Raw genomic sequence first — 11,435 nt, 5'->3', positions numbered from 1 at the left:
ATTGACATGTTAACCTCTATTCACTCTCCATCTGCAATCCTACAATGTTTTTTCCCTCGCTCTTGTAGGCCTACTTGTTGCCCTCTTGCCTCGTTCCTGTCTCACTCTGTCCCTCAGCTTAATACTCAATACACCTTTACTGTTAAAGGACATTATTGGTAAAATGTCCATATGCCATTGGAATTGTTCAGAACAATTAAGTGACCAAATAAATTCATAAAATGGCTAAATAAAAACATTACTCTTGCTCTGTCCGATTGTGTGCATTTCTGTCGGTGTATGAAAATGCAACGTCTCCATTATACCACCATGTGTCTACTGTAATCTAAGCAATTTGATCAAATTTGTCAAAGTTGCAGGGGGTTAAATCCATTCCACAACCTTTCAGCTATCAAAACTACTTTCATGTGTTACACCTGTTACACCACATGTTCAGGTTGTTTCGGTCACAGCTGTGACCGTGGGATTTTGCTTGTGTTTCTCTAGGGTTGCATCCCAGGTTCTTAAATTACATCCCCGGCTCCTCCACTTGTCTGCCTTCCTCGTTTCTTAGTCCGTCCCACCAAGGAAACATGGGAGAGATGGAGGTAAACATGGGAGGAGAGAGGAAATGCGGAAATGTGTTTTAGAGTGATGAGACTTCGGGCACGTTAAATCTCAAAACGGTGTGCACCGTATTGCCACGGTTTCCTGGTTGAACGGCATGTCTCCTTGGAACGGTGTGAAGCGATGTTCAACTGCTTTGAGATATGTTCTCTCTTGTTTGGTGGGTGTGTCTCTCGTTTATTGGCTGTGTCGCAGGTGATACCCAGTCTTCAGAGACGTGTATGGGCATTTCCCAGTTTGTGCATCCCCGATTCCTCTCCTCGATTCTCGATTCTCGATTTTTTTTTTTCTATAACAATTTTAATGATTAGAGATGCTGCTTGTAAACTTTTCCATGTGCGCAGAAATGCCACTGCAGCTGATATCGTCGGGTATTTGAGCAGCAAAACTAACTGTAGTTAGTAAACTGGACAGAGTGAACACAACTAGACCTTTAGATTCTGAAATAATCCTAATGAAGTTAAATTGCTGTTGCTCGAGCGTCTCGGACGATCTTACAAATGAAGCTGTCTGTCCGACAGCAGCTCTGCTATGTTTACCTTTTTAGAGAACGTTAATATTTTCCTTGTTGATTGTGTATTATTTCACCCACCCGCTATTAATCATAATGTTAATTTGTAAGATCTGAACGGCCTGATCCGTAACGTTAGATTAACCATGGAGCCGCGGATATTAGGCTATCGCTCTCTCTCTCCCCCTCTCCCGCTCCTCGGGACAGAAATAAAAGCTATTGAGATGGCCTTCACAAAGTAGGGACAAAACAACTTCCGGTTCAACCGAGGAGCGTGGAGCTATCGAATAACGAAAGTGAGATCCAGCCCAAGGTTTTCCTTTCCTCTGTGTGTTACTGTGTGGGTGTGACGCTCCTCTGCTCTCTCCTGGCTCCTGATTGTTGCTGATCATACCAAGGGCGTAACTTTGGGACATTAAACACTTAATTTCCTGCATTCTGGTGAAATTTTCTGCAACAATTTAAAATGGACAAAAGGTATTTTCTTTGCTTGCCAATTACATTGAATCGAGAAAGCCAACTAGGCCTACTTGTCATGTTTATAGTAAGATATCACTGGTTGCAGCTAATCATAAAATATTGTTTATGATGTTTTCTAAAGTCTGCACATCATGCCATAAATCCATATTTCAGTTTCAAAAAGGAGAGATTCAATTTATTTGTGAATTGTCGGGGTTCAGCTTTGTGAAAAGAGCAAAACGTCAGGTTTTAGAAGTGAAACTAGACTGGTTGTCTGCCACACTGAGTCTGATTCTGACTTGCAAGATGAAGCTTTGATGATTTTTTTTCAATGTCATGCTGACATCATCACATTAACACACATACACACACACGCACAAGCCTTAAATGTTAAAGGATTTACAAAATGACTTTGTTGATGTGATGCCTTAATTGATTCTCTGTGTCCAACAGCGTATCAGTAATAATTTTATCATTCTAATAAAGACACACCTTGCAGGGCAGGAATTTCATGGAGGCCATGAGGACCTTGGCTGCCGTGCCCCCTCAGTTTGGCCTTATGCCCCTCATAAAATATGCCCTATGGCCACCGTGATCTTGATGCCCCGCCTGCACTGACCCAGATGATTTCGCTGTTTATTCCTCTTTCTCCTCTGTGTCTTTCCTGTCTGTATGGTTTTCAGACACGTGTCTTTTGTTGAGATTCTGAATTCTTTTTGGGCAACATCAGGTGCAATGCTGCACCTAGAAGTCGCCTAGAAGTGTTAGTGCCTAACGAAAACTATAACCAAATGTTTGTAACAATAACGTTAAGAAACTTAACATTACGCTTAAGTTCAATTCATAAATATTATGTCAGAGAGGCTTTTATGGATGGTTTATAAATACCCCAAACTCCAGAAAATGTGAAATATCCATGTCAAGCTTGGATTTTATACACTACAATTTATACTTTAAGGGTTACACCGGCTTCTCACTTGGGTAGTACCCTCTAAGTTCAGCATTAGTTACAGCAGTTGTACCCTTGACATTGGCTTGGGAACATATACTCAGTTCAGTCCCTTTATTATCCCAGATGGGAAACTTGATCTGCAGTCAGGTGATTTAAAAAAAAAAAATAAAAATAAAAAAAAAATAAACAAAGACAACAATACAAAAAAAAAAAAAACGTGAAATGCAAAAATCTTTTCTGTGCATACAATACATAAAACACAATTGTACACAATACTACACCAGCAATCTCTAAAAAAATAATCAAAATTACATGTGCAAATTAAGCAGTTATTGCACAGGGAGCAAAGGGTTTTTACTCCTATTGCGCTGAACACTCAACGTGAAGTACCTTTTATAGCCCTTAAATGGGTACACATAGAGCCAGTAATTAGCCCTAGAGGGTACATTAGTGTAGATTGTACTTTGTGGGACAGAAATGGACTCCTATTTCTGGCAGTGCATGATATTAAAAAGTATGAGGACCTGTACAAAGTTTTAAAGAAAGCAATATTACCAGAGAATTAAGCTCATGATATTGCATAACCCCGAGTGCACACCTGTATGTATAATGCATAAATAAAAATTACTTTTCCTAATGACAGGGATATTTGTCCCTTCAAAGAGATAACGGTTCTGTGAAATAAGTCGTAACCTTTTTTGAACACTGATACATTTTTAATAAAGCATATTTCATTAAATGTAACTTTTTCTTTCATTTATAATTCATCTCTCCCTTAAGGTGCAAAGTGCATCTTTTGGCGAGGCTACATTTTAAATCAAAGAACAAGAAATGTACAAAGGAAAGAGTGGGGGAGCAACATGTGTGTTTCAGTACATTACATTACACATTACCTGCAGAAGTATGCAAGGCGTGTCATTTTGTCTTATATTTGGTGCTTTATTTAAATGGTTAAAGGACCTATGTTGATGTGTTCGCGATAGACTACGGCAGCCTGAATGTGTCAGAGTGGGGCTAGCCCCTCTCACACAATGCAATGTGCATTGTACGTGGAAAATTATTAATACACGTTAGTGTGTTTAATGCATGGATGTAGTAAGAGAACTGGATTAGAGGATGGATACCCAAACCGAGCCCGTCGGGACCCGTTGGGTCACCGACCCGACGGGCCGGGCCGGGTTGGGACACATATTTAGACCGCGTACCTCCTATGACGCCATTTTGATGCTACCAAGCCATCACCTGCCGTTAGCATTCCATTGACTGCCATTCATTTTGGCGCCACTTTGACAGCAAATAACTTTACATCTGAAGCGTTTAAAGACTATTTGTCCATTATTTATTTCTAAGGAAACACGACAATGTATAAAAGGCTCCATTACCTTGTACCTCACGTTATGGCTCCGTAGCAGACGTTTTTGTAAAAATAGGCTAACGATTGTGTCATAACCACGCGACTTACTGTCGCACAGTAGAGAAATTACCGTATAGTACAGGAGAAGCTCGCAGGCAGTTTCGTTTCACCTTAGCTGTTTAAGTTTAATTACTAACGTTAACTAGCATTTTAGGTAGCAATAATTAACCTATGCCTATTTTATCTCCTTACATATACCTACACTCTCCGTCTCTGCAAGACTGGGAATGATTGAGATTTCTCTTGGCACAGCTACCAGAAGACTTACAACTTTCAGATACGTTGCTCACGTCACATTTACGTCGTCTCTCTCAGTTGGAGGCTGCGCAGTAACGCTCAGCGCTCACTGGAAAAGTGCTTCTAATGGCCTTCACTGGTCTCCGTCCAGAGCAACGGGATCCGTTGGTCCATTATATATATGTCAATGGACATAATGAGTCGTTCTAGTCTCTCCGCCATTTTTTTTCTTCTACTCGCTTCTGACGCTTTCAACTTGTGTTTTGTGAATGTCATTGTGTTTTGTCGTTCAGGGTCACCGCAGAACTACTGGACTTATGTTATATATTTAGTTTAGTAGTGTACTTACATTATCCCGAATGTTTCCAACAATGTTCAACCCATGAAATCTGTAATTTGAATCAAGTCGCTTGTTAATGGTGTCATATAACCTTTGCACATGCAATAGAATTGTGGTTGTCTGCTAGTAGAAGTCATGAATTGACTTCTTATCCAGTTTTAAGCCCCATTTTTACAATACACTTTTTAGATATTGGTGTTTTTTAACTACAGTATATATATATAGGCCTAGTTACAGTATATAGTTATATAATACCATATATAGTATTATATAAATTGTAAAGAAAATTGGAATCTTGCTCTGTAGGACATGGACCTGTCACACAGCTTTTCAATCCCCAATCCCTCAATTTGCAGTGTCCCTCCACTCAAAATAATATTGTTATGCAATGGTTCCATAACTTCCTTTGGCGGTATGCTCACACTCACACTCACACTCACACACACACACACACACACACACACACACACACACACACACACACACACACACCCCTCCTGTTGAGGGGTTTTGTTCCCCAGCGCTTTAAAAAGGCGTTGTGAGTGATAAAAGCTCCGGCGCACGGCACGCTGGACCGGTGGCCGCGTAAGAAAAAGAGCACACCTCTCCGGACCCGGAGCGCATGGTGCGCTGCGGACTGACATCTGTTCTCTGAATCCTCACTTATTCGCCAAGTAGCTCTCGTGGACTGGACAGCCCAGTGTTTACAATTTATTTCTTCTTTTATTTAAAGCTGTCCTGTGAGCTCACGGCGCAGCTGGACTCCCCCGTGCGCCTTCGCTTCTCCAGATGGGTTGACAGAGTCAACAACACCCAGAGACCGGATGGTGCCGTCCCGCGGTGCAAACTTCGGGCAGGTGCAAACTTGGCTGTTTTGCCCGGTATGATCGTTTGCAACGTGAGCCTGAGTTGTGCGCACTGTCCCGGTGGAGTAGCCGGTGGCACGGCGGCGACGGACGCATACGAAGAAGTGTCCGGTTCTCTCCCTCCTCCGTCCCTGACCCCGAAGGGGCACCAGGTGGTGGCAGTGTGCCTCGGCTTCATCGGCACCTTCGGGTTCCTCAATAACCTCCTGGTACTCGCGCTGTTTTGCCGGTACCGTGCTCTGCGAACGCCCATAAACCTCCTGCTGGTGAGCATCTCTGCTAGCGACCTGCTGGTCTGCGTACTGGGCACCCCGTTCAGCTTCGCGGCCAGCACACAGGGACGCTGGCTGATCGGACGCGAAGGCTGCATTTGGTATGGGTTCGTTAACTCATGTTTAGGTAAGCAGCTGTTTTTATTTCCTTGGGCATGTAAAAGCCCTTTCAGGTTATATAATGAATAATTCAATCTTATCTTATTTTTTTCCAACAGTTGAAAAAAAAGATGGAATGTTGTTACTTCTACTGCCAGGCAGACGGTGTCTGTGTGTAATTTCAGACATCGCCTTCTTTTCTCAACATATTCACTTTAAAAAAAATCAAATAGAGGTGTGAAAATCTGGCCTCCAAAATGCCTTTTTCAATTTGACCACTGACAGCACTTATATCCAAAACGATCTAAAACGATTGCACAAGCACCAAGTCAAAATATTGTATCACGTCTTCATCTTTAAACAGGACTGTGGCAGCAGTGCGCTCCTACGGTAAGTATAACATCCTATACCGTATGTTAGATTTGCTCTGCAAGATTTGCTCTCTTGCAGCTTGCAGGAGCCTGAAGTAAAATAGCCTTCCATCACCTGCAGCAACGGGCATCATAGAACTCACTCAAAACATTAAAATCCTGGTGACCAAGTTCATTGTGCAGTTCATTTTAATCACTATCCTATATCACTTATGAAGGTATTGTGCTGTGCACTGCTGATTATGTGATTATACAGTATTTCCTAAATAAATAAATGAACATAAATAAATGATAACGTAATGTGACATTATTCATATTTAGTCGCAGGGGTAACTTGGAAGATGATAGATGCAGAAGAGATGATCACTAAAAAAAACATTAAAACATGGAAAAAGCATTTCGGATCGTATTACATAATAAATCTGCACTTGTTTGGCTCTTTTATTGATCCTTAGAGGTTGTGTCTGGTGTTTAAATATGTGCACACAGGACCGTTGCCAGAGCTCTTCAGTGCTCGCATCAAACCTGCAACCCCTCTGTTTCAGGACAAAAACTCTAATTATCCCTCTGCTCAGAAACTAGGATCCTAATTTTGTAGTCGTTGGCGTGAAGACAACCAGAGCAGAAAGATAAGGATTCTGGGGTGATCCTGTTGTGCCTGTCAGCGCTTTCGAGCTCTCACTGAATTTAGACATTTTTCTCTTTGGCCTACTTAAGGTACTCTGTGATTGAGTGCATAAGTGAATAATAATATTTGAATTAGGCTTAAAGTACAGTCACACAGTCTCTTCTCTTTTACTCATGTCCTCATCATCTATCTCTGTAACCTTTACTGCTCTCTGAAGTGGTGTTGCTGCTCTTAAATCTTTTGTATTCTCTGGGTTAGTAACAAATTATGTTGTTGCTCTTAAATTAGTTTTTATCTCTCTGGAGTCTGGACTTGCAATAAGGTGTTGTTGTTGCTCCTAAAATCTGTTGTTTTCTCTTGGTAGTCTGGATTTCCAAAAATGCGTTGTAGCCTTCTATAAGTTCTTGCTATGGAGTCTGGACTTGCAGTAGGTGTTGTTTTAAGGTGTGAATTAAGGTGTTGTTGCTCTGAAAGTTTTTTTCCTCAGATCATTTTTTTCTACCTAGACTCTGTCTTCTACACTCTTGTGATCAGCACCTTAAATCTACCTCTGTGTATGAAACATGCCTCATAAATAAAACTGCCTTGCCTTCTATCTTTTTTTCCCAATATATTGAACATTTCTGACTCAATTCCTCAATAACTCCATTATACAGCGACTGACGGGGTCAACAGCTTTCCAATACAATCCTGGATGCTACAAGCACATCTTTCAACAAACTGACATTTACTCTGTTATGAGACATGCACAATTTAAATCTTATTTGCAGTTTATCTACGACCTGAGAACTTTCATGATGAATGTTGCAAGCAATAACCAATAACATCGAACCTTTTCTTTCTTTTCTTTGTGATTTTATTCTGTTCTCTAAAGTGACTTTGAGTAACTAGAAAAGTGCTATATAAATTCGATGTACAAACCCCAATTCCAATGAAGTGGGGACGTTGTGTAAAACATAAATAAAAACAGAATACAATGATTTGCAAATCCGTTTCAACCTATATTCAATTAAATACACTACAAAGACAAGATATTTAATGTTCAAACTGATCAACTTTATTGTTTTTTTGCATTTTGAATTTGATGCCTGCAACACGTTCCTAAAAAAGCTGAGACAGGGGCATGTTTACCACTGTATTACATCACCTTTCCTTTTAATAACACTCAATAAGCATTTGGGAACTGAGGACACTTATTGTTGAAGCTTTGTAGGTGCAATTCTTTCCCATTCTTGCTTGATGTACGACTTCAGTTGCTCAACAGTCCGGGGTCTCCGTTGTCAAATTTTGCGCTTCATGATATTTTAAATGGGAGAGAGGTCTGGACTGCATGCAGGCCAGTCTAGTACCCACACTCTTTTACTACAAAGCCACGCTGTTGTAACACGTGCAGAATGTGGCTTATATTGTCTTGCAGAAATAAGCAGGGACGTCCCTGAAAAAGACGTTGTTTGGATGGCAGCATATGTTGCTCCAAAACCTGTATGTACCTTTCAGCATTAATGGTGCCTTCATAGATGTGCAAGTTACCCATTTGGGTATTTACCCTTTGTAGTGTATTCAATTGAATATAGGTTGAAAAGGATATGCAAATCATTGTATTCTGTGTTTAATTTACGTTTCACACAACATCCCAACTTTATTGAAATTGGGGTTTGTATTATTCTTATTCTTAATCTTATTCAAAACTGCACTTGACAGGTTTAGAAACATACAGTTGAAAAACACCTGAATGAGATGCTTTATTGATTGAATCCTGGACTGGTCTGCTCATTGGCTCTCTGGAGTGGAGAGATATGTACCTGGCATCAAAGATTCATGGGAGTAGTTTGGTCAGTATTGACCAGATTGTGGAAAAACAAGACGAAATGCAGCCCAGGTTGAAATTCCTCAGTTAAATTCAAGTTATTTAACATTGTAGGCTACTCTGGCTGATGGAAAGCATGTAAGCAACGGTAACAAGTGTAGTGTACAGGTGTAATTGTTACTCAAGAAGAAGAAATAGTAATTATTACCTGATACGATTAGGCGATTAAGCCACTACAATATAAATGGTTATTGACATTGATTTGATTCTTCTTTGTTTAATGTCTTGTTAACTGAATATCTTTGGGTTTGTCTGTTAAAAGAGAATATAAACAGCAGATGAATCAACAATTAAAATAATTAATTGCAACCCCAGTACTTTAAAACTGCCGGAGTAAATTGGAAAAGTACGAGCTTTAGTAGAAGTGAGTTACTTTATTTGATCCTTTCACATTCAGAATAGATTTGAAGAGCAGTGTTCAAGCTAAATTGTGTTTGAACTGAAGGAAAACATGGCTGCCTGAGGAGATTTTGCTCGAATTGCATTGCCTCTTTAGAGTTTGTATTCAGCTACAGTATGTTTGTATTAAGTGCATTATATTTGTACTATAGCCGAGCAAATGTGTCACATGCAAGTGGCTTCCCAGTGTTCCTTTGTTGATGTATTTGTTGATAAGTGCAAAAATGAAAAGTGCACAAAGTACATATCTCTTGTTTAGTGGCTGGCCATTTTGATTATGACTGTCACATCAGTCAAGACCTTAGTGACAACTGAAATGATCTATTCGGGGTTTCTGCAGGGTTCACCAAGTTAAATTTAAGACTTTTAAATACCTTTTAATACCACAAAGAATCCAATTGAATGTGTTTCACAAAACAAAAGTTTGACTTGACTTGTCATGCACACGTGTAAAAAGTCAATCAGAACCTGAAAGATCATCTCTCTCCAGGACAGCTGGGGAAATCAGGTTTCACTAATTGCCTACCTTTTTAAGATATCAGATTACTGCAAAAAGACTCTAGATTATTCCTGCAGTTTCTTGCAGTCAGTGCATGTTAAACACACTCCTCGTGTGCTGGAAGTTGTGCTGAGTGTGCTGCATATTAGTGATACTTAGAGAAATGGTCCGATTTGGCACAAGCGTTTCTGCTTTACCGTCAGTTGGATCTGAAACAAGAAAGTATAACTGAGGGAAGCAAAGAGGGAGGCAGATGTGAGGAAGAAAGTAACAGAGGGAGGGAGAGGAAGAATACAGAGAGAGAGAGAGCAAGAGAAAAAGAGGGAGACAATGAAAGATGATTAGCTCCTGTGCTGACTCAGGCGTACGACAATGGGTCATTCACTTTACCATAAATCAATTCTGCACCACTTCGGAACAGGGTGAAGAAAAATCCGGCCTCAGGTAAAAATAAAAAAAAAAAAAAACAGTTAAATGCATGATGGAGAATCAAAGTGGGCTTTGTTTACAGGAAATTAATGGAAAAGTGGTCACTGTTAGGAGAAATGTCCCTGCTGCAGAGGTGGCAGACTGATAAAATAATCCATTAAACTAGGCAGGAGAGACTGGTTACGAAATTACTTATCTATGATTATATAATAATTTTGTAATACCGACACAGATTTAGTGTTAGTCCTTGTAAGAACCATGCTGGCGATTGATAAATTGCCTTTAGTCAACCCAACAGTTATTAGATAATCTGTCAGCTGATTCCATAACATGCACTTACACAATAATGCAAAAACAATGATTGTTATGTTGAGACCGTTTTGGCATTGAGGCAGCACCAGCACCTCCCTGACCACAGCAGAGAGAAGAGTCTATAGTTATGGAGTAGGTTATGGAGTTTTTTTTATGATCCTCTCAGACCATCCCATGCCCCTTCTGCTGTAAATGTCTTGTAGAGCTGGTTAGGGTTAGCGTTCACATATGATGGTGCGTTCTGCTGACGTTGTAAACATTTGGGGGTGAAGGGGGGAATATCTTTTCCATTTACAGCAGCTATATGCACTATTATTCAAGATATCTGCTAAAACAATGCCTAAAAATCAGTTCAGGCAAGTCCCTGAGGCATCTGAAGTGATAGAGACACTGACAGGCTTTCTTCACCGAGTTGCTGACTGCTGACGTAAGAGGACCGTGATAAATCCTCTGTGGTTCAGGCCCAGAGGTATCTGAAGATGTCCTTCTTCTCAAAGTTCACTCTCAGTTTCTTAGTTTTGCTGATTGCATAACATACTTTTATGAACAACCATGGATACAGGTGGGTTTTCAAAAGCACACCACAGTTGCCACTTTGTTCTTCTGTAATTGTGTTTTAAATTAATGTCTTGGATTTGTTAACGTTCAAAATGTAGCGCCGCCCTAGTGGTGATATCAACAAATGCAGGTTATTAACAAGCCTGGCTACAAATATATTCAACCCATAGACTGTATAATATTAATGGACAAAGCATCCGGTTCGGCGAAGTGCTGCAAATGCCGAAGTGCCTTAAACCTGCATTCTATCTGAATTCCAGCAGGGGGCGACACGTGCGGTTGCAAAAGGAGGTCGGTTTCTGTAGAAGTCAATGAGAAAGTGACCCACTTCTCACTTGATTTATTACCTCAGTCAACATTTTCATAATGAGTTTATGGTCTCAATCGCTAGTTTTAAGTCTTCTGCAACACAGAATGATGTTAATTTTTTGAATTATGGTCTCGTTGATTTTAAAATCGGCGATAAAGCAGGGGGTGTTTTAGGGCGTGGCTATGATGTGATTGCCAGTGAAAGAACGTAACGTAGAGTGTAAGCAGCTCCTCCCTCACTCCTCCCTCTCGTCTAAAATTGTCACATCCGCAACCAGGATGGCTGCGCCCGTAACGGCAAACTCGA

The 11,435-nt window shown here is 40.4% G+C and overlaps 1 protein-coding gene across 1 annotated transcript in view; it reads left to right on the top strand.

The window, feature by feature from the left end:
* Positions 1-5,040: 5,040 nt before the first annotated feature.
* The window catches only part of tmtopsb (teleost multiple tissue opsin b), a 29,742-nt gene continuing 23,347 nt past the window's right edge, over positions 5,041-11,435 (top strand). Inside the window, exon 1 of the mRNA XM_031297687.2 lies at positions 5,041-5,784. Within this exon, the coding sequence (XP_031153547.1) occupies positions 5,403-5,784 (382 nt within the window). The 5' untranslated portion in view covers positions 5,041-5,402. The remainder of the gene's footprint in view (positions 5,785-11,435) is intronic.

The sequence above is a fragment of the Sander lucioperca genome, chromosome 23 (assembly GCF_008315115.2).
Source record: "Sander lucioperca isolate FBNREF2018 chromosome 23, SLUC_FBN_1.2, whole genome shotgun sequence".
NCBI classification, from domain to species: domain Eukaryota; kingdom Metazoa; phylum Chordata; class Actinopteri; order Perciformes; family Percidae; genus Sander; species Sander lucioperca.
The sequence above is the reverse complement of the archived record's forward strand: the minus strand, read 5'-3'. Positions and strand labels throughout refer to the sequence as shown.